This window comes from Tachypleus tridentatus, chromosome 2, assembly GCF_004210375.1.
Source record: "Tachypleus tridentatus isolate NWPU-2018 chromosome 2, ASM421037v1, whole genome shotgun sequence".
NCBI lineage: Eukaryota > Metazoa > Arthropoda > Merostomata > Xiphosura > Limulidae > Tachypleus > Tachypleus tridentatus.
Window position 1 is genome coordinate 112,172,109 of NC_134826.1, and position 25,311 is coordinate 112,197,419.

A 25,311-nucleotide genomic window follows, 5' to 3' on the forward strand; every position below is an offset into this window, starting at 1 on the left:
TAAACATAAAAGGATGTACCAATTATATCTGGTCTGGAACTGAATCATTTATTAACGTTCAGGAGAGTAAATTAATTCTTTGTTGATACACCTGTACATTTCTTTTGACGGCTGGCTAAGCTTGAAACACCCATAAATTTTCAACTTTTGACAACATCTAATCTCCTTCTAGAAATAATGATGTCCGAAGTAATTCACTGAAGTTTAACATTTTGTAATGTTCGAAATCTGTAAACGTTATCGGTGAAATTCTCTAGTTTTCCGAATAATGGGTGTGAATTGCAATTATAGCTTCCGAGGCCTATATCACACTGAATGTAGCTGACCAATAATACTAATCTTCTGCTGTCTTTCGGCTAACTGCTCATATATGAATCACACGAGTTTCTCGTAGTTTCAGCAATATTCGAAAAGAAACAAGCGTTTTCATGAAATACATTTTGTTGATTCTTACTCTCAAGAAGCTTCTACAAATTTAGAGAACAAGAGTGACTTGCGCAATACACGGCAAACGATATACGTCGCATGCAAAAAAAAAAAAGAGAAGCCCATACTGAAACAAGCGTATGTATTAAAATAAATATATGGCAGTAAATCTGTTACGGTCAATAAATAACAAGTAGAACGTATTACAAATTTGGAATTAGTACATGTTTGGGACAGCAGTCGGTGATCTATAATAATGCTGATAGCACTCGGAAGAAACATCTGACTTATTATGCCATTTCCTTAATCATTCAAAACATAAAGTACATGTAATGAAGATATATCTTGACGATGAAAAGGATTATGTGATACTCACAACCACAACTTGGCCTGTACAAAGCCTAGTATAAACACTCTTGAGTCAGTATGTGTTTATTTCAAAACGGAGAAGATTAAACGATAAACAAACAATCTGACTAAATTGTGGGAAATAATACAGAGCATTCGAAATAACATTCTACAATCATACATTAAGAAACTGTATTGTTTGTTTGTTTTTTAATTTCGCTCAAACCAACAAGGGCAAATTGCACAAGCCGTTCCTAATTTAGAAAGCATTTATTTGCATTCCCAATGTAATTTAGTGGAATGGAGTGTAGCAGCACATATCTAGGGTGGAAGAGGGGACAACACTTTCCAAACCTCTGAATAAGAGTTGTTATTAACAGTATGCAAACATTATACCCCTTTCTCTTCTTCACTTTTTGTGCCAGAGCAAACGAATGACAGGTGAGAACCATTACAACTATAAGAGTCCATTTGATACTCATGGGCGTTGTGGCTGTTGCAACCACAATTAACACATATTTAGGAACCACGATAAGATGTATTAAAGTGTTCAAAACTCTAACATTGGAAAACATCTCAGATTGTTAAGAATGGTAGTGCCACACCATATAGTCAACATAACCTACATTGCTGGAGCTAGGTGGACATGATAAAGTAAATGTCAAATCAATAATTTAGGTAAACTGTATGTTTTAATCTTGATGAGTAGAGACACATCGAACTGATGAAACACTGTGGCTGGAAACCCGACGAGAATCTCTAACTAGGTGGTGTGAAATAAATCTTTATTAACAATTACTGCATAGGAAGAATTAAAAGTAGCATGCTTCATTAGGTATGTTCTTGGTGGTCTACGATTTCAGTAGTAGAGCTTTATGTTGTGTTATAGTTATTTTGCACATAAAATATATAATTTACTCCATTTATGTGTATCCCCACAGGAGGCTATTTAGCAATCTATATAGCTCACTTATTAAAATAGTTCGAACTTTAAATAATATCAATTTGGTGTAGTATAGGACGTTGTTTTGTAATGTATGTCATGTATCTTGTAAAGAAAAATTCCAGGTAGTGTTATAAGCAAGTTATTACCCACAAAAAACATTTTTTTTACTTTATAATGTTATATGTTTCCTCTGTAGGAGACTATTATGCAAGGTAACTTCAACATCCTAAAACCCAGAAATTTAAATAATATCAATTTGATATAGTATAGGATGTCGTTGTGTAATATATGCTATTATTTCATAAGGAAAATCTTAAGTAGTCTTACGGACAAGTTATCTTGCACACAAAACATGTCTTTCACTCTATAATATATCTGTTGGTTTCCCCAGTGAGAAACTTTGCTGTAAGACAGCCTCGAATGCATAAAAGAAGTGGTTTTTTATGTGCACAAAATATGTATATTTTACATTATAACGTAGCTATTGGTTTTCTGGTTAGAGTATATTTTGCAACCTATATAGCTCAGCTTTCAATAAAGCCAGTCTTAGAAAACGAAATGGTAAAGTTTAGAAGGTCGTTTTGGATTACACTGAATATATCATCTTGTAAAGAAGTCTTAGTAAATATGAAGTAAAGATTATAATATGATGACAATCAGCGTTTGTAAAAATATATTACTTTAATTCTTCATGACATTTTCCTTAAGTAGAATTATATTTGTTATGCAGTAGAAAGTTACTGAATGGGTTTCAACCAGTGCACTGTATTTCATTACATATGTTCTATTTCTTTGTAGTCGAAGTTCCAGCTTTTAGTACATGCCATTATGACTGTCATAGTAATAGATCATGGAAGAATAATGCTCTTTAACATTGCCCTAATTAAAATTTATGAGGTGTAATGTTTATCACTTCACCCTTACTTACAGCAACTAGATTCACAATACTCTTTGTTACTGCTTTAGTCGCAAATTCTTTTCTCAGCCTTTCACCTGTCCATGTTACCAAGAACGTTTGTATGACTGATATTACGAATGCATATCAATCTTAAAGGATATTTAAAAAAAATCAATTTTCATTATATTATATCCATTAAATAGTGTTCACATTTATACGTATGTCAATGAAAAAATAGAAAATTAAATGAGTGTGTGTGTTTTCTTTATAGCAAAGCCACATTGGGCTATCTGCTAAGTCCACCGTAGGAAATCGAACCCCTGATTTTAGCGTTGTAAATCCATAGACGTACCACTGTACTAACAGGGCCAAAATTACTCAAATCCATATATATATAGTCATGTGTAAACGTTAGGACACCCTATGAAAGCCCATGTATTTTTGTAACATTTTTGGATATATAGATATTTAATCTCAATTTTAACAATACTCAGAGATTATAGGAATATAACTAAACAATTAAAACTGAAGAAAAGACTTTTCAAGACCTGTAAAAGTAAATCTACAAAAATGCATAATCTAACTGAAGATAAAGTTAGGACACCCCCACATTTATTCCCACTTAAAATGGTTCAACTCACACACAGGAGTATCATCCCAGGTTCACATGATTATAAGGTTGTTACTCAGCATTTTGAATGAGGCTTGCCTTATTTAAACATCAGACATTTAGTTTGGTGTGCTCCTGACTGTAGTAGTGAGAGTGAGCACTATGATGAAGGCAAAAGAGCTGTTTGAGGCCTTCAGAAAGAAAATTGTAGCAGCTTATGAGTCTGGTAAGGGATTTAAAAAGATCCCAAAACATTTTAAAATCAGCCATTCCACTGTCCAGAAAATAGTCAAGAAGTAGAGGGCTTTCAAAACAACTGCCAACATGCCCAGGTCTGGTCGTCCAAGCAAATTCACCCCGACAGCAGACCGCAAGATGCTAAAAGAGGTCTCCAAACACCCTAACATGTCATCACAAGACCTACAGCAGGCATTGGCTGCTGTTGATGGGAAAGTGCATGCCTCTACAATCAGAAAGAGACTGCACAAGTTTAACTTGTATGGGAGGTGTGTAAGGAGGAAACCTTTGCTTTCGAAGAAAAATATCAAGGCCAGACTGAAGTTTGCCAGAGAGAATGTAGACAAAGACCAGGACTTCTTGAATAATGTTTTTTGGACAGGTGAGTCAAAAATTGAATTATTTGGACACCAGAACAGAGGACATGTTTGGCGTAAACCAAATACAGCATTCCAGAAAAAAAACCTCATACCAACTGTGAAGCATGGAGATGGAAATGTCATGGTCTGGGGCTGCTTTGCTGCATTAGGACCTGGACAGCTCACAATCATAGAACCCACCATGAATTTTATTGTTTATCGGATGGTGCTTGAGGATCATGTGAGACCAACTGTACGAAAATTCAAGCTGAAGCGGACCTGGACCCTGCAACACGACAATGATCCAAAGCATACCAGTAAATCCACCAAGGTCTGGCTAAAAACTAAGAAATGGAGAGTCCTAGATTGGCCCAGTCAAAACCCAGGTCTGTGTGGTGACTTGAAAGGGGATATACATGCAAGAAACCCCTCAAACATCGCAGCTGAAAGAATTCTGCATTGAGGAGTGGGGCAAACTTTCTTCAGACCGATGTCAGAGCCTGGTAGATGGCTACAAAAAGCGCCTCATTGCAGTTATTTCAGCCAAAGGGGGTTACACTAGCTATAAGGAAATAGGGTGTCCTAACTTTTCCTCAGTTAGAATATGCATTTTGTAGAATTACATTTACATAAGATCATGAAAAGTCGTTCCTTCTGTTTTAATTGTTTAGTTATATTCCTATAACTTCTTTTTATTGTTGAAATTGAGATTAAATATCTATTCATCCAAAAATGTTACAAAAATACACAGGCTTTCATAGGGAGTCCTAACTTTTTCACATGACTGGATATTGCAATGCACGACGCACCCTCTTCTTATACTGTATATTAGAAACGGTCATGTGCTTTCTTAAACTAAGATTGTGAGAAGTTGACGTTGCAAAATAACCACAAAGTAGTATAGATAGTAGTTATATCATAATTTATGTTTTCAATGAGTTTCCTGATTTCTTTAGCTGAAGAATAGTGGCTCATAGAATAGATTTAAAATGTTTTTAAAGTACAAGCTTTTCGTTCATGACATCTCTTGACAAATTTGAGATCTACTTACAGCCACAACTGTTCAGGATTTCTTTTTGTTTATTGATCAAAATTATTAAACGTTGGATTGCAAACAAATTTTCCGTTTAAGATGTATTTTGTTTTTATGGGTTTTTGTGTTTGTTTGTTTTTCTCATTTAAGGAAAATCAAGCTAAAGGCAATACTTAGATTCATAATACAGAGAGCAGATTCTACAATAACAAGTATAATAAAATATAATCTCCTCTACTCTGCTTGACGTTGAACGGTGATATGGTTAGAATATGCCAAAACCTTTATTTTGCGAGGAATAATCCAATCTTTTGGTGGAAAAGAGTCCCAAAAGTTAGCTAGATATTTTCCTCTTGTCTACCACTTCTAAATGAGGGACAGTTATTGCGCATAACTTCAATAGCCTCATGTAAAATTAAAAATATGTATATAATAATCCCATCATAATTTGAAAGAACTTGTTTTGACCATGATCCCTCGAAAACGGCAAGCTATAGGATTGAATGGTGCTAGTATTAAAAGAAAACCAGATGTTATATTATACTGAGAATAACAAAAGTACTTATTAGGGTAAATGAACGGGTGTTAGACAGAGTGAAATGGAAAATTTTAGAGAAATTGCAATGTTGAAAATGGTTTTGAAAAAATGGTGCTTCATCAAAGCATCACATTTTGCGCCTAGTTCATGTGTTGTTTCCGATTTATATGGAAACCTAATTTTACAATATTTATTGATGCAAAATTAGAACTATTCATCAATTAACTTCATAAAACTTGTTACAACATTTCTTAGGACGATAAATATTAATTTCATCAACTTAGAGGATCTTTCCTTATTACCCCCGGTAACTCAGTAGTAAGTCTGGAAGATTTCCACACTAAAACTAGCGTTTGATACCCATGGTGGCAGAGCACAGACAGTCCATTATTTAGCTTTGAGCTTGACAAAAAACAAATCAAGCCCTTCTTCTCATCTGGCATACACTATTTCAATTTAAACAGTTATGAAATATACGCCTGCCAATATTATTAAATTGAAATTAGCATCCATTTTTATTCAGAGAAGTACACAAAATACCAATAAAACGTAATTCAAGATGTTCACCTTGTGATATGTAGTATTGTCTGTAGTAGTGTTTTATACTCTATGCATTAATATATTGTCTTTGACGCCAATAGATAAGTCAGCATAATACAATTAAAAGTCAGCAAACACAATCAACAATTTATTATCAATTAAGTTAAATATTATTGCTGATGAGCTAAAATTGTATTTCTAAAAGGATTTACAGTCATGGAACTTCTGGTGACAGTTTAACAAAATAATGACGTTCATGGCGTCCTAGCAGCACGATCCTAACGGCAGGTCCTCTGATGGCAACTTTTGAAACTATGATGTCTTTATTTCGATATCACCCCTATTTGCCCGCTGTAGCGGCGTCATTTGGTAACGAAAATGCAAAGGCAAATAATGGTGTATCATAGAACTGATTGACAGAGAGGGTCTTCGATATTGGACTACAAAATATAATAATTGTGCATGAGAGTTGTCTAGAAGAAGTCCTCCCACAACTTAGAATCCGAGAAGAGGAGCTGATACCATCTAGTGTATCCTGATCATTTGATATACTTCTTCCTTGAGGGAGAGTCTCAAATTGTTTGAATCTAGAATCTTGGAAAGAGGGTCATCAGATTGGCATTTGTTGAGTATGAGACAAGTTGAAGCACTTTAATCTGGATTCCCAGGTCCATGCTAGCCAGAGTTATCTAACCACAGCTTTGGTTGGAGCTACATAGAATCAGTGTGAGACTAGTGTTACTATTAGTGAATGCTTTCTGCCAACCTGAGGTATCTAACCAGCAGGTGAGACAGTAGGTGTTGAATGATGAAGTAAACTGTCACAGAACAGAACTGAGCCTCCTGAACCAGAAGATAGACTTCAGAAGTAAACATGATGCAGAGAGGAGATTTGGGACAAGCAATAATAACTGAAAAAAACTTAAAGCACTTCATTGCTCTGTAACCACGAATTAAATGCCTACTGCTTGCTGGAATGTAGGGGCCTTTGAGAATTTTTATTACATGATAAGACAATAGCTTGGAAAAAGTGAATGAGAATATCTTTCTACGATCACAGTGCCATGTCAGCAAGATACAGAAGGCTATTCGACTGACATTCACAAGCACAATAAAGGAAGACTGTATCCTAAAGTGTTTCAAGAAGGTAACTACCTGGAATGGCTAAGCTCTGAAATAAGTAAATCAGTGCTTGGTTGTAAGTATAGATGATCCAATCAGAGATTCTACTGAGTATTTAAATGAGCAGCTCTGGTACTGTAAGATAGTCATTATTGAGTTGCACCAAATGTGTGGCTCATTAGAAAAAAATAAAGCAACATATTGGGCCAAATTTAAGAATACAACAAGAGTACCACAGATATCTCGACTGTATATGTTGATTATCTTTGTCAATTGCATTGTAAAGTTTATTTTTACGTGGATACTATTTTTGCTTTCTACGACTGCCTAGGACGATTACCATCTGTTTCAGTATAAAAAATTTTACACTTCACAGTCTCTTGTTTAGTCGTCCACCGATATTGTATTGTTTAGTAAATTTTAGCAGATTAGCAAAAGAAACAAAAAGTGGCATTCGAATTATAATCACAGAGAAACACGTAACTGTGATATAATACACTTCACAAGTTCAGTTTCTGTAGCTTCACAGTTTCATAATTTACACCTTTTACAGTTTTCCATATAAAGATTTTAACTGACCCCATGTATTACTGTGATACTTCTCACTAAAAAGCTCTTTAGTCAATTCAGTATTATTTAACACCACTAACTACAAATTAGAAAAGGTTTTTCTTGAAGTTTTCCATAGCGATTGCAAATTATTTCTGACCCATAGCTTTCTACCATTCTAGTTGTCTTTCTCTCAAATAAGAAGCTGTGATTTCCATCCATCCATCTTCAGGTACTTGATACGTATAAAATGTTGTTTTTTTCGAATTTTTAAACATTCCAATAGATTAAAATCTGACTTACCACTGAACTCCTTAAAGGGCAGGAGTGGTGTGTTAAGTTCACTGACGTAAACTGATGAATTTTCCACAGGGGTAATGTAGAAGTTTGAGATCAAGAGGAAAAATACTTGCTTTCTCCTACGAATAGGTCAGTCAGCATGCATGCTAGAATTTATTTCCATGTGTTCTTTCAATATCATCATAGAATGCTTCAAACTTGCCACATCACCTTCGTTAGAACCCATAGTAACAGTTATTATCTGTGATAAGTTTACTTAAATGAAACTAAATTATTGCTAAATTAATTACACCTAACGGAATTCAGAAAACAATTCACTTAAAAGTTAAAATTCAAATACCTTATATGAAAGGGTGCCAATATTATGTTTTGAAACACAACAGTCGCTACAGCCATGTTTTAAACACAATTGAATTGAATTTACGTTGATAATCATAGAAATCTTAAATAAAACTTTCGGAGAGGTGAATACAAAGTTTATAAGTTATCAAAACACAGGACCTGATATTAACGTTGAGGAATAATACTACATGTACGTCAGGGTTAATAATTATTTCAATGAGTGAAAGAATCAGGAAAACAGAATCAGACGAAAAAAGCCGAATTATAAAATAATTGTTTGTTTATAGTTAAAAACAAAGCCACATAATGAATTAACTGTGCTCTACTCCCAAGGGTATCGAAACCTGGTTCTAGCGTTGTAAGTCTGCAGATATACCAGTATGCCAAAAATCACTGAAACATTGAGTAGTAATCAATGACGATGTTTTCTTGTACTATATCTCGTGATCTAACTCGTTGATGTTCATTGCATGGTTTTATTCAGACGTTAGACCATGCGACTACATCTCGTGGCCATAAATTTACATATCTTTTGTTACATTTAAAATATCTGTACATCGCTGATGGGGAAACTAGTGCCATTCGCATAATACACACACATTCACTCAGAATCAACGTGGATTAGCCATTTAATGTAGTTCCAAATTCATAATTAAACTAAATCATAGAGGAATAATAAATGAACAAAACCATGAAAACTAAAAGAATAAAAAAGAATTCATTACCTTGCAACTTCAGTCATTTTACTATTAAGTTCAGTTCCAGATATTAACCGGCCGTTTGAACATCACATGGTTGATAAACCTATGAGTAAATGTACAATGGAAGGCCTATCGTCTGAATTATTACAATCTTTCTGCTATCACACCGATTATGTATTGCACCTGCTACATTTCAATGAGTAATAGAATGTGTTTTCCATGGAACACACAAAGCCACAATTGGATTTCAATTGCAGATTTTAGCTGGTAAACTCAAAAACATCACATGATTGAGAAACCAATAAAGAAAAGTATCATAGGAGACTTACCAGGTCGTTCCACGCTACGGATTTACACCACTAAAATCAGGGGTTCCATTCTTCTCGGCGGGCTCAGCAGATAGTCCGATGTGGCTTTGTTATAAGAAAACACACACACACTTATCAGGTTTAGTTCAAATTAACTTCCAGAGTGAAAGTGTAGAATATTAAACAGTAAGCTATTCATCTTGTTTCTCAGCTATGAAAATACTCAGTAACCTTCTCGCTGAGAACTACAACAGGTAGAAAGTATTGTTAGTTGCCCATCTTAGATGTTTGGAGCGACACACATCAGATACGTGCATCTAGAACAAAATTTTTTAAAAGGATACAGAGGAAAGAAAAAATATATTAGCCAAACATTTGGAAGATTTAGAAAGGCTTGCTTACCTTTTTACTTGGGTGCTTTACAAGAAATGACGAATTATATAGCAGATGATAAATTTATAGATGCTGTAATAGATGAGGAAGGAAGAATTGTTTGAAGTAAAGAGTATAGTTGCGTCACACTTTAATGTTTTTTTGTTTGTTTTGAATTAAGCACAAAGCTACAGAGCGAGCTATCTGTGATCTACCCACCACGAGTATCGAAACCCAATTTCTAGTGGTGTAGGTCTGTAGATATACTACTGTGCTACTTCTGGAATATGCTTGCAGACTTAGAATGGTAAAATCGCACTTTTTATTGGATTACGATTACGAAATAATTTATAATCTCGCAGGTGAAAGAACTAATTATTCTACACTTTCAAAACTAGTATATAAATTATTCTTATTCAAGTATATTCACAAAACAAAATTTCAAAATTTCCATGCATGTGTTCTACACGATGTTTAGGTACTTCCTGGTAAATACCTTGAACGAAGGGTTTAAGCTTGCTCCAATTACCTTTCTTATATAAAGGTTACATGTCACAAATCTTGTGACGTGACAAGCTATATGATTAAGGCACTCGACTTGAAATCTTCGGGACCTTGGTTTCAATCTCGTCACTGATCATGCTCGCCCATTCAGCCGTAAAGGCATTTTAATATGACGGTCAATCCCATTATTCGTTGGTGAAAGAGTAGCCCAAGAGTTGGTAGTGGGCAGTGATTACTAATTGACTTCCCTCTAGTCTTACATTGTTAAATTAGGGACGGTCAGCGCAGATAACCCTCGATTACCTCTGTGCGAAATAAAAAAAAACAAAACACAAAACTGTCATTACAAACTTAAGAAAGGGTGGCATAGTTAGTCTTTCAGTAGCTTTTTGCGAAATTTAACAAGTAAACAGTTGAACAGTTTTGGAAGTTTGAATTTTGATTCTTATGTTTCTTTCTTTTTTGTGTACGGACGTGTTCGAATTCTTTTCTCAACCCAGCAGCTAGTCATAATTAGTTTGGAAAATCTTGAAATTGGCGAGTAAACAGAAATTAATAGACATTATTGTATTAATAAAGATGTTTATGTAAACATTACATATGGGCTTTTTTTGCCTCGGCTAGGTGGTTAGGGCGCTCGACTCAAAATCTGAGATCGTGAGTTTGAATCCCTATCACACCAAACGTGCTCACCCTTTCAAACGTGACGGCGTTATATTGTTACTGTCAATCCCACTATTGAGCAGTCCAAGAGTTGTCGGTGAGTGGTGATGACTAGCCGCCTTTTTGTCTAATATTTACACTTCTAAATAAAGGACGGCTAGCACAGATAGCCCTCGAGTAGCTTTGTGTGAATTTCAAAAACAAACAAACAAACAAGCTTTGCACGAAATAAAAAAACAACAAAAAACTTTCCTTGTCAGTCTGGTTCGTTATCATTCTAAAAAATAGAAATAACATGTCATGTAATGGTTGTTTTTTACATTTAAACAAATAATTACTCACATTACTAAGTGAGTAATAATGGAAATTGAATCTTTGAATTTTATCGCAACCTCTTTAAGTTAATGCTTTTTGTACACAGCAGTATCAAAACTAAATCTACAAAATGGACTATGTGTGCTGTACCCATCACGAATAGGTAAACCCAGTTTTTATTATTATATGTCTTCAGACTTGTTGCTGAGCTTGTGAGTAGGCCCGGCATGGCCATGTGGCGTGCGACTCGTAATCTGAGGGTCGCGGGTTCGCATCCCCGTCACACCAAACATGCTCGACTTTCAATCGTGAGGGTGTTATATGATGTACGGTCCATCTCACTGTTCGTTGGTAAAAGAGTAACCCAAGAGTTGGCGGTGGGTGGTGATGACTAGTTGCCTTCGCTATAGTTTTACACTGCTAAATTAGGGACGGCTAGCGCAGATAGCTCTCGAGTAGCTTTGCGCGAAATTCAAAATCAAAACAAACAAACAAGCTTGTGAGTATGGAAGACAAAAAAACATTTAATATAATGGTCTGATATGCAGTGCTGTTATCTGTCATCAAACAACATAAGCTTTGATAATGCTAAGTATAGCCATAGTGGTGTTTGTTTGTTCCTTTTAGTATAAATTAGCAAAATGTGCTTTCTGTACTAATTTATATTCAACAGGTATAACAACTAATAATTATGCCTTAGGCGATGTCCCAACGTGAGACAACGATTAATTTATTCTTTTAACAAATTTTACCAAACGTTAGTAGTGGAAGTGTATAGATATGTTTCACTTTTTTTTCAAGTATATCTTAACCTTTACATTCAATACAAAGAAATAATAAAATGTAAAAGCTTTCTTTTCAATTAGAATTAAACATAAATCTTAATTTTTGTTTTTATTAGTATGTCAGTTACGCAAAGTAAAGCGAGGGCAATATGAGCATTTTGGCGCCTTATGAAATTCATGGAGTAGTTTAGAATTTTAGTGGTGAATCAAGTAAGTAGTTAGTGACAAAAATAAACAATAAAAATTAGTATAATTCATAAATATAAGAGTACTAAACTTGGGGTATTTTCTCAGTGGCCTCCCGATTCATATTGTCTGCTGTTAAAGAAGAAAGTACCATTGGACGTTGAAAATAGATTGTTGAAAAGCAGAAATGTGTATGTTATTTGTAAAGGTTCAGTAAAGCTGAATTAGTTTAACTTCTTTTTTTTTTTTCTCAGGATGATAGAAGTAAAGTGAGAGCACAAAAGATAATTTCAAAATTGAGGGCAAAGACGTGGTATCGTATAGAAAAAAATAACTGCAGAAAAAAGGCAACGTTACATGGGTTCTTATTTGTACAGAAGCTAGGTAAAATAAGAAGGCAAACAGAAAAGATCAAGTCAATCTTTGGTAAATAGTCAGAAACTAAATGATCAATTTTAAAGATAAATTAGTGTTATCCCATTTAAACTTGAAAATTCACAAAAAAAAATGCATATCTTTCAGAAAGTAAAATAATCAATTTCATAGTACTGAAAAACAGAAGCTGAGGGCAGAAGCAATTCCAACCTTCCTACAGATCCAAAGGAAAGAGTTTACATTTGATTCCAGATCAGAAGTTCTGAAGGAACCATATCATTCTTCAAACTTGTATGCTGTTGATCTATATGGTAATGTTTATAAAATGAGGAGTGTAGAGGAAAAGAAATTGAAGAAGAAGAAAAAACAGTTTAAGCAGATGAAATTGGCCAATAATGAAGTAAAACATAAGGGTAAGCAGTGTTTACTTGCACCAAGTAAAACATAAGGGTAAATTGAGTTACTTACATTTTTTCATTGTGAGTGGTGCATTTATATTCACTTTTTGAAGGTGTTACTCATAGTAGAGTAGTAACAGTAATATTTTTTTTATGGATTAATAAAAAATAGGATATCACAATTGTTGCACATTCCATCCGAATACGTTTTGAGCTTCTTTGTGAAAGTGATAAGACACATAAAAACATTACTTTTTTCCTTTGAAAAATTATTATGAATTAAAATATACAAGTCCATTAGCTGATTTTGAAAAATATGTAAAGTAGACTTAATGATACTCATAAAGCCTAGGAAAAACTGATACTATGTATAAATGTCTAATCATAAAGTTTTTTAAAATTCATATTCCAACTGACCATTATAAAAACTACCTTAAATTATTTATTTTTTTTAAATAATTGTACCAATTTTTCTTCCATATTTTGAAAGGTGAAAGTGATAAAAAAATATGTCTGATTTGTCAGATGCTATGGTGTATGATTGCTCTCAGCCAATTATATCTGAGCTTCTGTTCCAGTAATGTCAAACATTACATCATCAAATGCAACATCAACTGGATATTTAAGGAACTAGATTTTAATATATACTTATTCTTGTGAGGTGTACCCTTAAACACAATTTCATTTATCTTGCAAAGATGGTTATATCCATTCTTAATTTGGGTATCCAAAACTGTGCTTTCGAAACATGAGAACTTGACCAAGAGGCATAAGCAAGCATGTTGTAAAATGGTTGACATCTGAGCAGCTGTACTGACAAGCTTTACATTGAAGCAACAAAGACAAGAATCTATTACATCTATTCAGTGTGTACTGAACAGTTGATTCAAGCACGGCTGAGTCTGCCATTACAGTCTCCAAATGTGTGAAAATGAAATCTGTGATACATTACCTTATCATGGCAGGTCAAAATTGACTTAGCTGCCAGATCCATTTTTAGATAGTACTTGTGAACACATCAAGAAGTACCAGGCTGTAAAGACAGAAGAGACAACCAATCAGGACAGGCCCTCACTGCACTAATCCAAACTTACTAAAATCAAAAGCAAACAAATGATGCTCAACAACGAAAAAATTCTATAACAGTTGGACAGAAGTAGAATATGCCTAAAATATATTAAGAGGTGTCATCAACTTTAAGACATCAGCCAGACAATCATAACCCTTCACCTGATGATACTGCCCAAAGTAATCTGTATGCAGCACAAAATGCTATCACTTCAGTCCAGTGCATAAAATGTGATAAAATGGGAAACTATTTTTGTTTCTTCATGTTTGTTTATTAAATAAAGTTTTAACTGTTCAGTTACATTTCAAAAATGACTGTGTCATCAAACACGTTATTAATTTTGTCCAATTTGTACTGTGTTTCATATGTTCAAAAAATGTTCCATATAATGAAAGTATGTGTAACTTTTTTGGTCAATAGTAACCACATATTATAATGTCAGGAAAGTGTCAAAAGGTGCTCTGTATGTGATATCATGTCTGTGATCTATATTAACTGAGAGATACAGCCAAACACACTGAGCTTGGCCTTGCCGAGATAGATCTAGCCGGAGTTATAGTTGATTCCAAATGCACAATCTACTTCTCTGTTAGTGTTTTGAAGACACCATATATCTAAATAATACTTTTTCTGATAGTGTTTAGTATCTAGTACAATCTGATATATTACCATTGCATTTATGTAATAAAATATGCATCTGTATTGAAAAAAATACTCTGCCTTGCTACTATACCTTTTGACGATTTAAAATATATGCAAATAAAAAAATCCCTACCTATGTACCATATATTTTCTCAGCATGTAAGAGGAAACAGAACATTATTTTTGTAGGCCTAAGTAAAGAAAAGAAATGTAACAGTAGATTATTAACTTGTAAAGCGTAAATATTTTCAAATCATCATTGTTTATTCAAAAGTTTGAAAGGTATGACTAACTGTTTTATTTAGTAATATTATGTATAGAGGTTCCAACATGGACAACTTGCTACTGTAACTGTACTTAGAATAATATAATTATATTCATAAACAACCAATTATAAACAATACACAGGAAACACATACTACAAAAACAGTTTTCTCACATTAGTATCTCAAACTAATGACAATATAGAAACACCATAAAAAAAGTTGCATCTGTTGGAAAAAAAGAGCTTATGGTCTTTGTTAAACATTTTTATTTTTGTGATTATTGTTAAAATAAAGCAGGTATGAACATGACTTTACAGATTGAGAATATAAAAGTCATTAAAATTGAAAGAAGCTTTTATGTCACATTTAAAATTGTTCAGATGTTTTAATTGTTAACCCAGTTAACAATTTCTTATTAATGCAGTTATTACAAACTGAGCATTCTAATTTACTACATATTTTAATAAAATAATGTAATCAGCAGTTTCGTATAAATTTTTTAAAAAATTGTAGTAACTCTTCACTTACAAGTTTCTGAAGAGTCATTTTGAGAAATGTGAATGGTAGTGTGATTGGTTCCAAAGAATTTAGTGTAGAATATCCTGCTTGTAAATTAAGATTTAGTATCAACATATTTCATGCCTGTTCTCCCATCATTTGAAAAGTGAATATCAAGCTTCCTACAGCTTTTGAACAGGGTGACACACCAATGCTTATACAGACACTATTGTTCACAATATATATAAAATGTGTGTGCATGTGAGAGTGCTTGTGTTTTTGTTAACAAAATATTGATAAAAACAAGAAGTTTTGAAGCTTGAATTCAAAATCTTTGTTTAAAATTTTTAGTCTGCATGAATACATAAAAAAATTTACATGTCTGTTACAAATTTATTTCAAGTTGGCTAATTTCTGAGACAATAACTCATGTTTTAGTGTGGAAATACTATTTTCTTTGTACGTCTGTTTATGGCATTTGCATGTCCATATACTTGAGTTAACTCCCATCTTAATTCACATATTTAATGTGAAATGCTCTGGCATATGATAATCACATCATCAGCAGTAGCACTGCACCAATAGAAGGGCAACTAAACCTCCATGTACTGTGCAACTCTCCCTATGCACTTGTAATAACTTCATGCTTTTTCATGGCACTGTAATGAATAGACATGTGTTCAATTTTACATAATGTTTTAGGACAACATGAAATATATTGGTCCATTTTAGCTGTTCCATTCTCCAACTTAAAAAAACATAAAACCAGTCCTTATGTAAAATTTGTGTATCTGTCAAGTTTTTCTTAAACTCTAAATTTACTGCCTCTACAACTTCTGAAGGCAACCTGTTCCAAAGACAAATCACCTTTCTAGAAAAACAAAACTTGTTTCACCTGTAAATAACTCCCACTGTGCCAAAATTAATGGATCTGCAATTACTGTGACAATTTTTATCACCTCTCTTGAAAAGAGGAGTTACATCAGGTGACTTTCAATCCTTTGGTACCTGCCCACTGTTCAAAACCCTTGGGAAAATATTATCTGGCCAAGGAGTCTTATTGCTTTTTTAAACTTCCTAGTTTTTCTCAATCAGGTCAAAATTAATGCAGTTATTTTTGTTTGGTCTTGTTTTCATTTATCAGTTGTTTAATAAGTGGAATACTGCTTTCATTTTCATTAGTAAAAACCAAAGAAAAACCCAGATTTAATAACCCAGTTATCTCACAATCATCAGATATTAGCTTTCATTTTTAAGGACCCGACCACCTATTCTAAAATTTTGTTCACCCTTAATGTACCCGAAGAAATCCTGACAGTTAATTTACATTTTTAGTCAACCTCTTGTCATATATCCTTTTTTATGATCTAATACACTATTTCACCAATTTTGTAAAAATTATACAAGTCTCCAGTCAAAGCAGTCAATTTAAATTTCTTAAATGTGTTATCCTTTTTTAATTTTATTTCATAAATGCTTAATGAGCAAATCTGGGTTTTTACTTGCAGCTACCATTTTTATTTAAGGAATATATTTATACTGAATATTTAAAAAATATTTCACATTTGATCAGTTTCTCCAAATAACTCAGCTGCCCAATTCACAACAGATAATTCTTGTCATACCCCTTCAAAATTTTTTTTTTTAATTTTTACTAAAATATCATTATTCCTTATTTTCATATGCAGCAAAATATTAAACCTAATAAAGCAGTGATCACTTGCACCCATATGTTCTCCAGTTTTAAATTCTCTTCTTCAATTCAGTCATTTTTGTATTTGAAATTAATAATAAATCTAAAATAGGATTGTTTCTTGTAGGTAACTTCACTAATTGGTGAAGAAAACCATCCTGAACTGTTTCCAAAAACCTTTTTCCATCATGGTTTGACTTAGGCATTTCCCAATTTATGTGCGTGAAATTAAAATCACTCATAAATGACCTCGTTAACAACTGAAATCTTAATTTTATCATATAGTTTCTCACTAATTTCATCAACATCATATGATAGTGTAAAACAAATTTCCATTAAAACCTTTTTCTTTTATATCCACTCATAGAAATCCAAATGGATTCAATCTCATTGCAGTTATCTTTAATATCCTCAACTTCAACAGGATTTAACTCACATTTTACTTATAAAGCCGCTCCTCTTTTCCTTTTTAATACTCTATTCCTATTAAACAGCCTGCAACCCTGTTTCAAAGAAATTTCTGTAATCAAAATCATCAATGTTTAACCATGTTTAAGTTATTCGCATTATATCAAAACCCTCCATTCCTAGTAACTGTTATATCTACATCTGTACTACTTTTCTATTCTAAACATTTTTTCTGCCTCTTGTTCTTTTTGGATTTAGGTGCTCCTGACCTTCACCACTTTTTAGTCCTAGATTACAACTTCCCTTAGAGCTAAGTTAATTAATAGTCTTAGCAAATGAGCCAATCCCTACCATATTTAAATATATACTATTAATTTTCAAAACATTTCCTTTCTTCCACTAAACTTATTCCACAAGGACAGTCAGTCTATGTGCTCAACGATATGTACTAATTTAAGCCTAGCATTTAGCCCTATAACTTATAACTACATCCCCACAGTTAATTCTAGTTATTATCCCTGACAAAATTAAGATACACAATTTGTATTTAAATGCCTTTATCATTCCTTTGTTTTTAGTAATTAGCTTTTCTGACCTACTCTACCCTACAGGAACAACAAAATATGTATCTCTACTTGCCCCTCCCCCCAATATTATATCTCCTGCTCCATCAGTTATCTTCTCCACCTGTGCCACTGAGTAGCATAGTCTGATTCTTTTCTCCATATTTACTCCACAGACTATTCTATTAACATACCTTGTGAAAGTAATCATCCTTCTGTGACTTTTTTGTTTTCCTTTTCTTCAGTACCTCATCCGCAAAAGCCAAGGGCTGAAATTTATTGCTGAACAGAATAGTCTCATTATAACTAAATTTACTACTTTTTACTCTTTCTAACTTCCTGAAAGTAATTTTCAGTAAATATATCCCTTGCAGATAAAAACTTAAAATCCTCCTGAAATTCTGCTGCCATTTTACACAGTCCATATCTTTTTTATCTATTGCTCCAACTTTGATGGCCAAGCATATTAAGGTGTGCGACTCGTAATCTGAGGGTCGCGGGTTCGAATCCTCGTCACGTCAAACATGCTCGCCCTATTAGTAGTGAGGACTTTATAATGTGACAGTCAATCCCACTATTTGTTGGTAAAAGAGTAGCCCAAGAGTTGGCAGTGGGTGGTGATGACTAGCTGCCCTCCCTCTAGTCTTACACTGCTAAATTAGGGACGGCTAGCACAGATGGCCTTCGAGTAGCTTTGTGCGAAATTAAAAAAAAAAAAAAAAAATCTTCTTTGATGATGATTGCCTCTAACATCTTCTTCATTACTAGCTTCTTTAGAAATAAATGCCAGTCTTGAGTTCTTAAATAAAACCCATTCATTACACCTAACAAACTGTGAATGCTTAATTCCTACACCAGTCTTAACCATTGTATTTACACTTAATAGTCTGAAAATAAATAATTAATGGCAAATACCAGTAGCAAATTTGATGACATTTGAATTTATTATGGAAACCTTTGTTTTCATTTTCTTTAAGCTTTGTTTCAAAAGCATTAATTTTTTTTCATAAATTCATAGATGATAACTCATACTTAGCCCTGTGTTAACAAATATGTTATACATACAGGTATTCTTTCTATAAAGCTTTTGGAGGCTTATTAACTGTTAAAGGATGTTGTAGCCTTTGTCCAATGCAAAGTGGATCACGAATTGCTTAATGTGCATATTGTTTATGTTCCATCAGCTGATGTTTTCTACTATGCTAAAAATGGCCTTTTGGACTATCTTGTTAACCTGATTTATTTAGAGTAGTACTTTACCATTCAAGGAATGACCCTAACCTTTTAATTTCATTCTAGATCTTATTTTTAGTTGTTTTTCTTTTTTTTTCTCTTGCATGTGCCATTTAATGTTTGTTCTTTTGCATTATGATCACAATTATTTTGGCTTTCCTTCTCTGCTGTTATTAAGTTTTATGGTGTTCCTTCTAACATATTTTATCTCTTACTCAAATGCTGTATCTCCTTTGCACTTGTGGTTTTTTCCCTCTGACTTGTAGACATTTGTCCTTTTCTTTCCAGATTCCATACTTTAAGCATATATTTAGCCTGTGTAAAGATTAGGCCCCATGCTTCCTCTCTGGTTTCCAATTTTCTCATCTTTATTGTTTTCTTAACATTTCTGTATTCCTTTTTTGTCTCTTTAGCTTTTGTCTGAAGCACTTTATTGTGCTTCAAAGAAGTTTTCTGTTGAAATTTTACACTTCTCTTTGCTAGCTTTACCTGTTCAACTTGTTATGCTCTGTCCCTCCTTACTTTGCTCCCTTGTTGTTGGTACTCTTTGTGTTGAATTCTATTCCTTTTGTTTAATACTTAACTCCTTCTTGTGTACATGGTTTTGTTATGTTCTCTTTCATCACCCAGACATCTTTGGTGGTGTTCTTTTCTCAATGAAGACCAGGACTGAAAACATGATCCATTCCAACAATTTCATGGTCATTTCTCACATCATTCATCAGTTTTTTAACTCATCTTTTATCTGGGACTGATGCACCAGTGTGTTGTACGTATGACACTCAGGTCACAATAAGCTACATTTTACTGTCTTACTGCTGTTACGACTCTCAGCGACAGCACCATTTTAGACATGTTTTGTCCCAAGGTTTACCCATAGCATTGGACAGTGTCATCGGTGATGGTGACACTGTACACCTTACAAATGTTTTTGATTTTTTAAAGGCCATTAACCTTTTTAACACTATTTACGTTTTTAATTCATAAATTAGACCTTTTTTATGATTCATTTTTGAAGTACAACGAGTTTTATATGAAATTAGAAAATGGCTGTAACATCAAATAACTCGAAACCAGGACTGGACAGGCCAATTTCAGGTGACTAGCACTGATATTTGAACTTACCTGTTAGTCATCCTGGTGAGTTATAATAATTAATATTATACTACAGAGAGTCTTTTACAACTTCTATTACTTTGTTTTCTAAAAATGGCCGTAACGTCACATAACTTGAAACCAGGACTGGAAAGGCCAACTTCAGGTGACTAATGCTGATGTTTTTACTTACCTGTTAGTCATCCTGGCAAGTTGTGACCATTCAACGTATGCTAGAGGATGTTCTTTAAAACTAGTATTACTGTGATTTCTCTCTTACTGCTGTACACTAGATTTAAAAATTGGATTTCATGCTGTTTAAGTTTTAATTCAGAAATTCAACTTTGTTTTGTTTTACCTCAATTTCTTTTCATATATTTTAATAATTTTACTATAATTTTAACTTTGTACCAGATGTTTTGTGCAGATAGCTGATGCTTTGCACCATAAAATGCCAAACCTTCCAACATCATTCATCAAAGGGGTACCCATTCCAAGACCCTTTACTTTTGAACATTGTATATACTGCTCTGGGCCCATTCACATCAATTTGATCTTGTTATTTTTCATGCTTCATAAGCTGCAAGCTATGAACCTGGTGGTAAACTGCTTCTCTTGGTTTGACCACATTCTACTAAACGAGTGGTTTTTTATAATCACAGGCCTTCTGTTACATTTACTCTCGTTTGGGAATGCCTCTTGCAGACACATTTTCCACTTCTTTCCATTCTTTTTGGGTTTTCTGTTTCTTGTCTTTTAGCTCTGGCTGTCAATGCTCTCAGTTAGGTCTGGTTTCACCTTTTTCTACATTTCTTTCCTTGATTTTGCTTTTTCCCCTGATTCCTCGTTTTAATACATGACACTCCTTCTAAGTTCCAATGGTAAGACTTCTTTCACCAGGATTTATTTGGTATCATCTACTTTACTTTGTGTCCAGTCCCCCTACCTTTGGCTTCAGCCTCACATGCCCCTTTATTATTTCTCATCTTCATGTGTGAGATTTGTCTGGTCTGTTGCCCATCAATTTATATTCTTTAATCATCTAGAATTCTTATTGTCTCAGTCCTGTTGTCCTTCCACTATGCCTGGCTATCTTTCTTGTTGTGGAATCTTTTGTTAGTCTGCTCTTCCTTTCTTCCTGATTCTCATACTGTGAGCCTTTTTTCTGCCTTTTTTTACTTGAATGTGTGACCATATTTTGTGTGTTTCTACCATTGCTTGTTTGTTCATTACATTTTGCCTCTCCCAGTATCACAAGATTTTTTCTTATCCTGTTTTTTCTACATTCTGTACATTCATTAGTTCTACACTGACCTCCTGCCTAACAGGGACTTTAATGTAGGTTTGCAAACTCTCATATATATATCCTGATCAAGCCTCTGGTTTCTTGCACATTGTACCACTTCTCTTAAGTTTCCTTCTTCTTTCCTGAGATTGCTGTCATTTTAATTTCTAAACTATTGATGCTTTTTGCACCCTCTTTCAATCCACTTGTATGTTTCTCTACATGGACTGGTCTATCATATCAAAGACTTATTGTGATCAGAAAAGTAATCATACTTTTTGTCTTATCTCCCTTCCTTTCATAGCTTACCTGTATTATCATCCAGACCTGGATTGGCTCCTACATTCCGTTTGGGCTTTTTGGTGCTTATTACCACAGACTCCTTTACCTCAAGGTCCCTGTTTCTTTCTGCCCTGTTATCCCTCTTCTTCCTTGGACTTTTTTCTTTCTGCCACTACTGAGTGGATTCATCAATTCCTCCACCAGGTATATTCTTTTCTGAATGTGTATGTTTCCAGGATTGTTCCCCTTGGTGTGGATTCCTGTTCATGGTGAGGGGACCTCCCAGGGAAGGTTCTGTTTTTCAGTTTACCCCCTCTGGGATCTAAACATCCACTCACGTGTTTGCCATGTGTGGCGACCCGTGAAGGGGAGGAGAGGATCCTGGTGGTTGAGGGGTCCAATCCCAACACACCACTTTGGCCTTGAATTTCTGTAGACGGGCGGCCTTTGGGTGGCTTCCCTTGGGTCAGTCGGCTGGTCCACTTTGGCTAGAGTCAACCAAGTACCAGTGTTGGAAGTTCTCAACGGGTGTTGTGGACATTGTGTCTGATGCTAGTGTTTGGGTATAATGCTTACGAAACCCTGGTGTTGCTGCAATGTCCTTGCATGACATTGAAGTGCATCCCCTCGTAGGGCTCCATGGTGGGTGGGGTCAGTGGGTACTGAAATGTTCCTTTTTTCCTATGGATCCTCCAACAAAAAATTTAAATAAAATAGTGAAAAACAGTCAATTGGTAAATGACCACGTCTTGAAGACTGAGCAGCAATCTTCAACATCTATAACATCTGTACCCCATTTTCTTACATTACATTCTCTTTCAGAAAAACCTTTAGGGCAAATGTTCCCCTTTTTTATTTAGAAGGGACTAGAGGGACTTGCTGGCTCTCCAAAGTCAGTAAAGAAGCTTCAATCTGGAGACATATTGGTTGAAACATCCACATCCCAACACAGTGAACTCCTCTTGAATTCAAAGGTAATTAGGGATGTACCTATTGAGGTTACCCCTCATGCTACTTTGAATTCATTATTGTTAAGAGGGACTTGAAGAACATCCCCGAGTCAGAGATTCTCACTGGTCTCTCCACTCAAAGAGTTTCTGCAGTGAGGCGCATCTCCACTCGCAAAAATGAAATTACACTGCCGACAAATATCCTTGTTTTGACATTTACATTACCACGTGCACCTGCCACCATCAAGGCAGGTTATCTAATTTGCAGGGTACGCCTGTACATTCCAAACCCTCTTCGATGTTTCCAATGTCAGAGGTTTGGCCACTCAAAGACGTCCTGTCGTGGTTCCCTGACATGTGCTCGTTGTGGTGGCAAGGACCACGATGCCTATGAGTGTCACACAGACCCACATTGTGTCAACTGCAATGGTTTCCACCCTTCCTACTTTCATCTTGCCCAAAATGGTTGGAGGAAAAAGAGGTGCAGCATTTGAAAATGACTCATAACATTAGTTATCCTGAGGCTTGGAAATTGCTGTCCTCCACTCCATCTCTGACATATGCTGCTGCACTTCGTTCCACAACTACAGTAGAAGTGCAGACAGATCTCTCTGTACCTCCAAGAGAATTGTTTTCAAAACAAATGAAAAACCTTTTGACCTCCATGGTTAAAAAGGTTGATGAATCGACTTCTACACCCATCTCTGTTCCTCCCATACAGTCCAACAGATTTCTAGATCCACATCCTTCAGTTTCACATACAGGCATTTCTTCTGATACATCCTTTTCTCCAACCCCACGATGCAAAACAATCATTCATTCGCGTCCTCAGTCACTGGAATCCCCTTCCAACAACAAAGACCTGCCCAATCAATCCAGGGCAGGATCCATGTAGGTCAATAGACCTCCTCCGAAAAAAGACAGTAAGAAAAAGACATGGTCGTAAACAGAAGGGTTTTCCAGCCACTTTGCCTATCCGTCATTAAAAATGGCCACCTTGATACAATGGAACTGTTGAGGTTTACGTTCTAATCTGGATGATATCAAAACACTGATTGCTTTCTACCATCCTGTATGTCTTTCCTTTCAAGAAACATTTCTAAAATCTGCTGATACAGTCACCATTCTGCAGTTTTCTCTGTACAGAAATGACAGGCTGTGTGATGGACGAATACATGGAGGGGTGGCACTATTGGTTGATCAGCATGTGCCCACCCTGTCTTTGTCACTCAATACACCCTTGGAGGCCGTAGCCATCCATGTTTCCTTGGGTCATTCCATCACTGTTTGTTCTCTCTACCTGTCCCCTGGAGAAACGTATAATCAATCATACCTTGATGCTCTCGTTGAACAGTTGCCGTCTCCATTTCTAATCCGGGGGGGGGACTTTAATGGACATCATCCCCTCTGGGGAAGTGCTGTTATTGATAGGATGGGTTGCTCTGTAGAGCGTATGCTCTCTGATCACAATCTTTTTCTTTCCAATGCTGGTTCTTTCACTTATTTTCATGCACCTCATCAGTCCTTTACCGCTATTGATTTCTCGGTTTGCTCCCCTTCATTATTTTCCCATTTTTCATGGAGGGTTGACAATAATCCACTAGGCAGTGATCATTTTTCTATACTTTTGAGAGAGACTGGCCGTGGTCGATGCCACCCTACCCGCATGCCCCGGTGGAAGCTGAACCAGGCATACTTGTCCACTTTCACTGCTCTTGCAGAACGTGATCCTGCCATCGTGAATCAGCCATCAATAGACGACTGTGTGGCAGCGGTAACTGACTGTATTATACAAGCAGCTGCTCAGTGTATTCCTAAAACCTTGATACGTTTTCCACGATATCCTTGTTCGTGGTGGAATCCTGCTTGGCACAGAAGGCTCAAAAGCGGGCCTGGGATATTTTCCGTAGATATCCCACACTTTCGAACCGCTTTTCGCTTTACAACTGACCTGTGCACATGGTAGGTGGGTAAGACGTCAAAGCCAGAAGGAATCTTGGATTAAATTCACGACCAGCATATCTTCTACCACCAGTTCCAAGGTCATGTGGGACAGGATTTGAAAGGTCAGTGGGCACTACAATTCTGTCCCCTCTTCATCTTGCTATCTGATGGCCAAGAGGTAGCTGATGTTTAAAGCATTGCCGATACTCTAGGTGAAAGCTTTTACCAGGTATCTAGCACTTCTGCTTGTTCCTTTACCTTGGCCATCAAGACTCGGGCAGAGTGTTCACCTCTTTCCTTTTGAACTAACTGTCTTTTTGACTATAATTGTCCCTTTTCACTGGTGGAACTGAAAATGGCCCTTCATTTGGTCTGGCAGTACATCTATTGGACCTGATGATGTACACTATGACATGTTGCGCTATCTCTCTCTTGCTTTTCTTGATATTCTTCTACTTGTTTTTAACCGGATCTGGCAGGAGAATGTTTTTTCTGATGCCTGGTGCCAGGCTATTATCTTACCCTTCT

General features: G+C 35.2%; 1 protein-coding gene across 1 annotated transcript in view; it reads left to right on the forward strand.

Moving 5' to 3' along the window:
- Positions 1-12,089: 12,089 nt before the first annotated feature.
- LOC143244856 (centromere protein C-like) overlaps positions 12,090-25,311 on the forward strand; it is a 31,915-nt gene continuing 18,693 nt past the window's right edge. Inside the window, exons 1-3 of the mRNA XM_076490275.1 lie at positions 12,090-12,106; positions 12,191-12,273; positions 12,629-12,870. Of these exons, the coding sequence (XP_076346390.1) occupies positions 12,783-12,870 (88 nt within the window). The 5' untranslated portion in view covers positions 12,090-12,106; positions 12,191-12,273; positions 12,629-12,782. The remainder of the gene's footprint in view (positions 12,107-12,190; positions 12,274-12,628; positions 12,871-25,311) is intronic.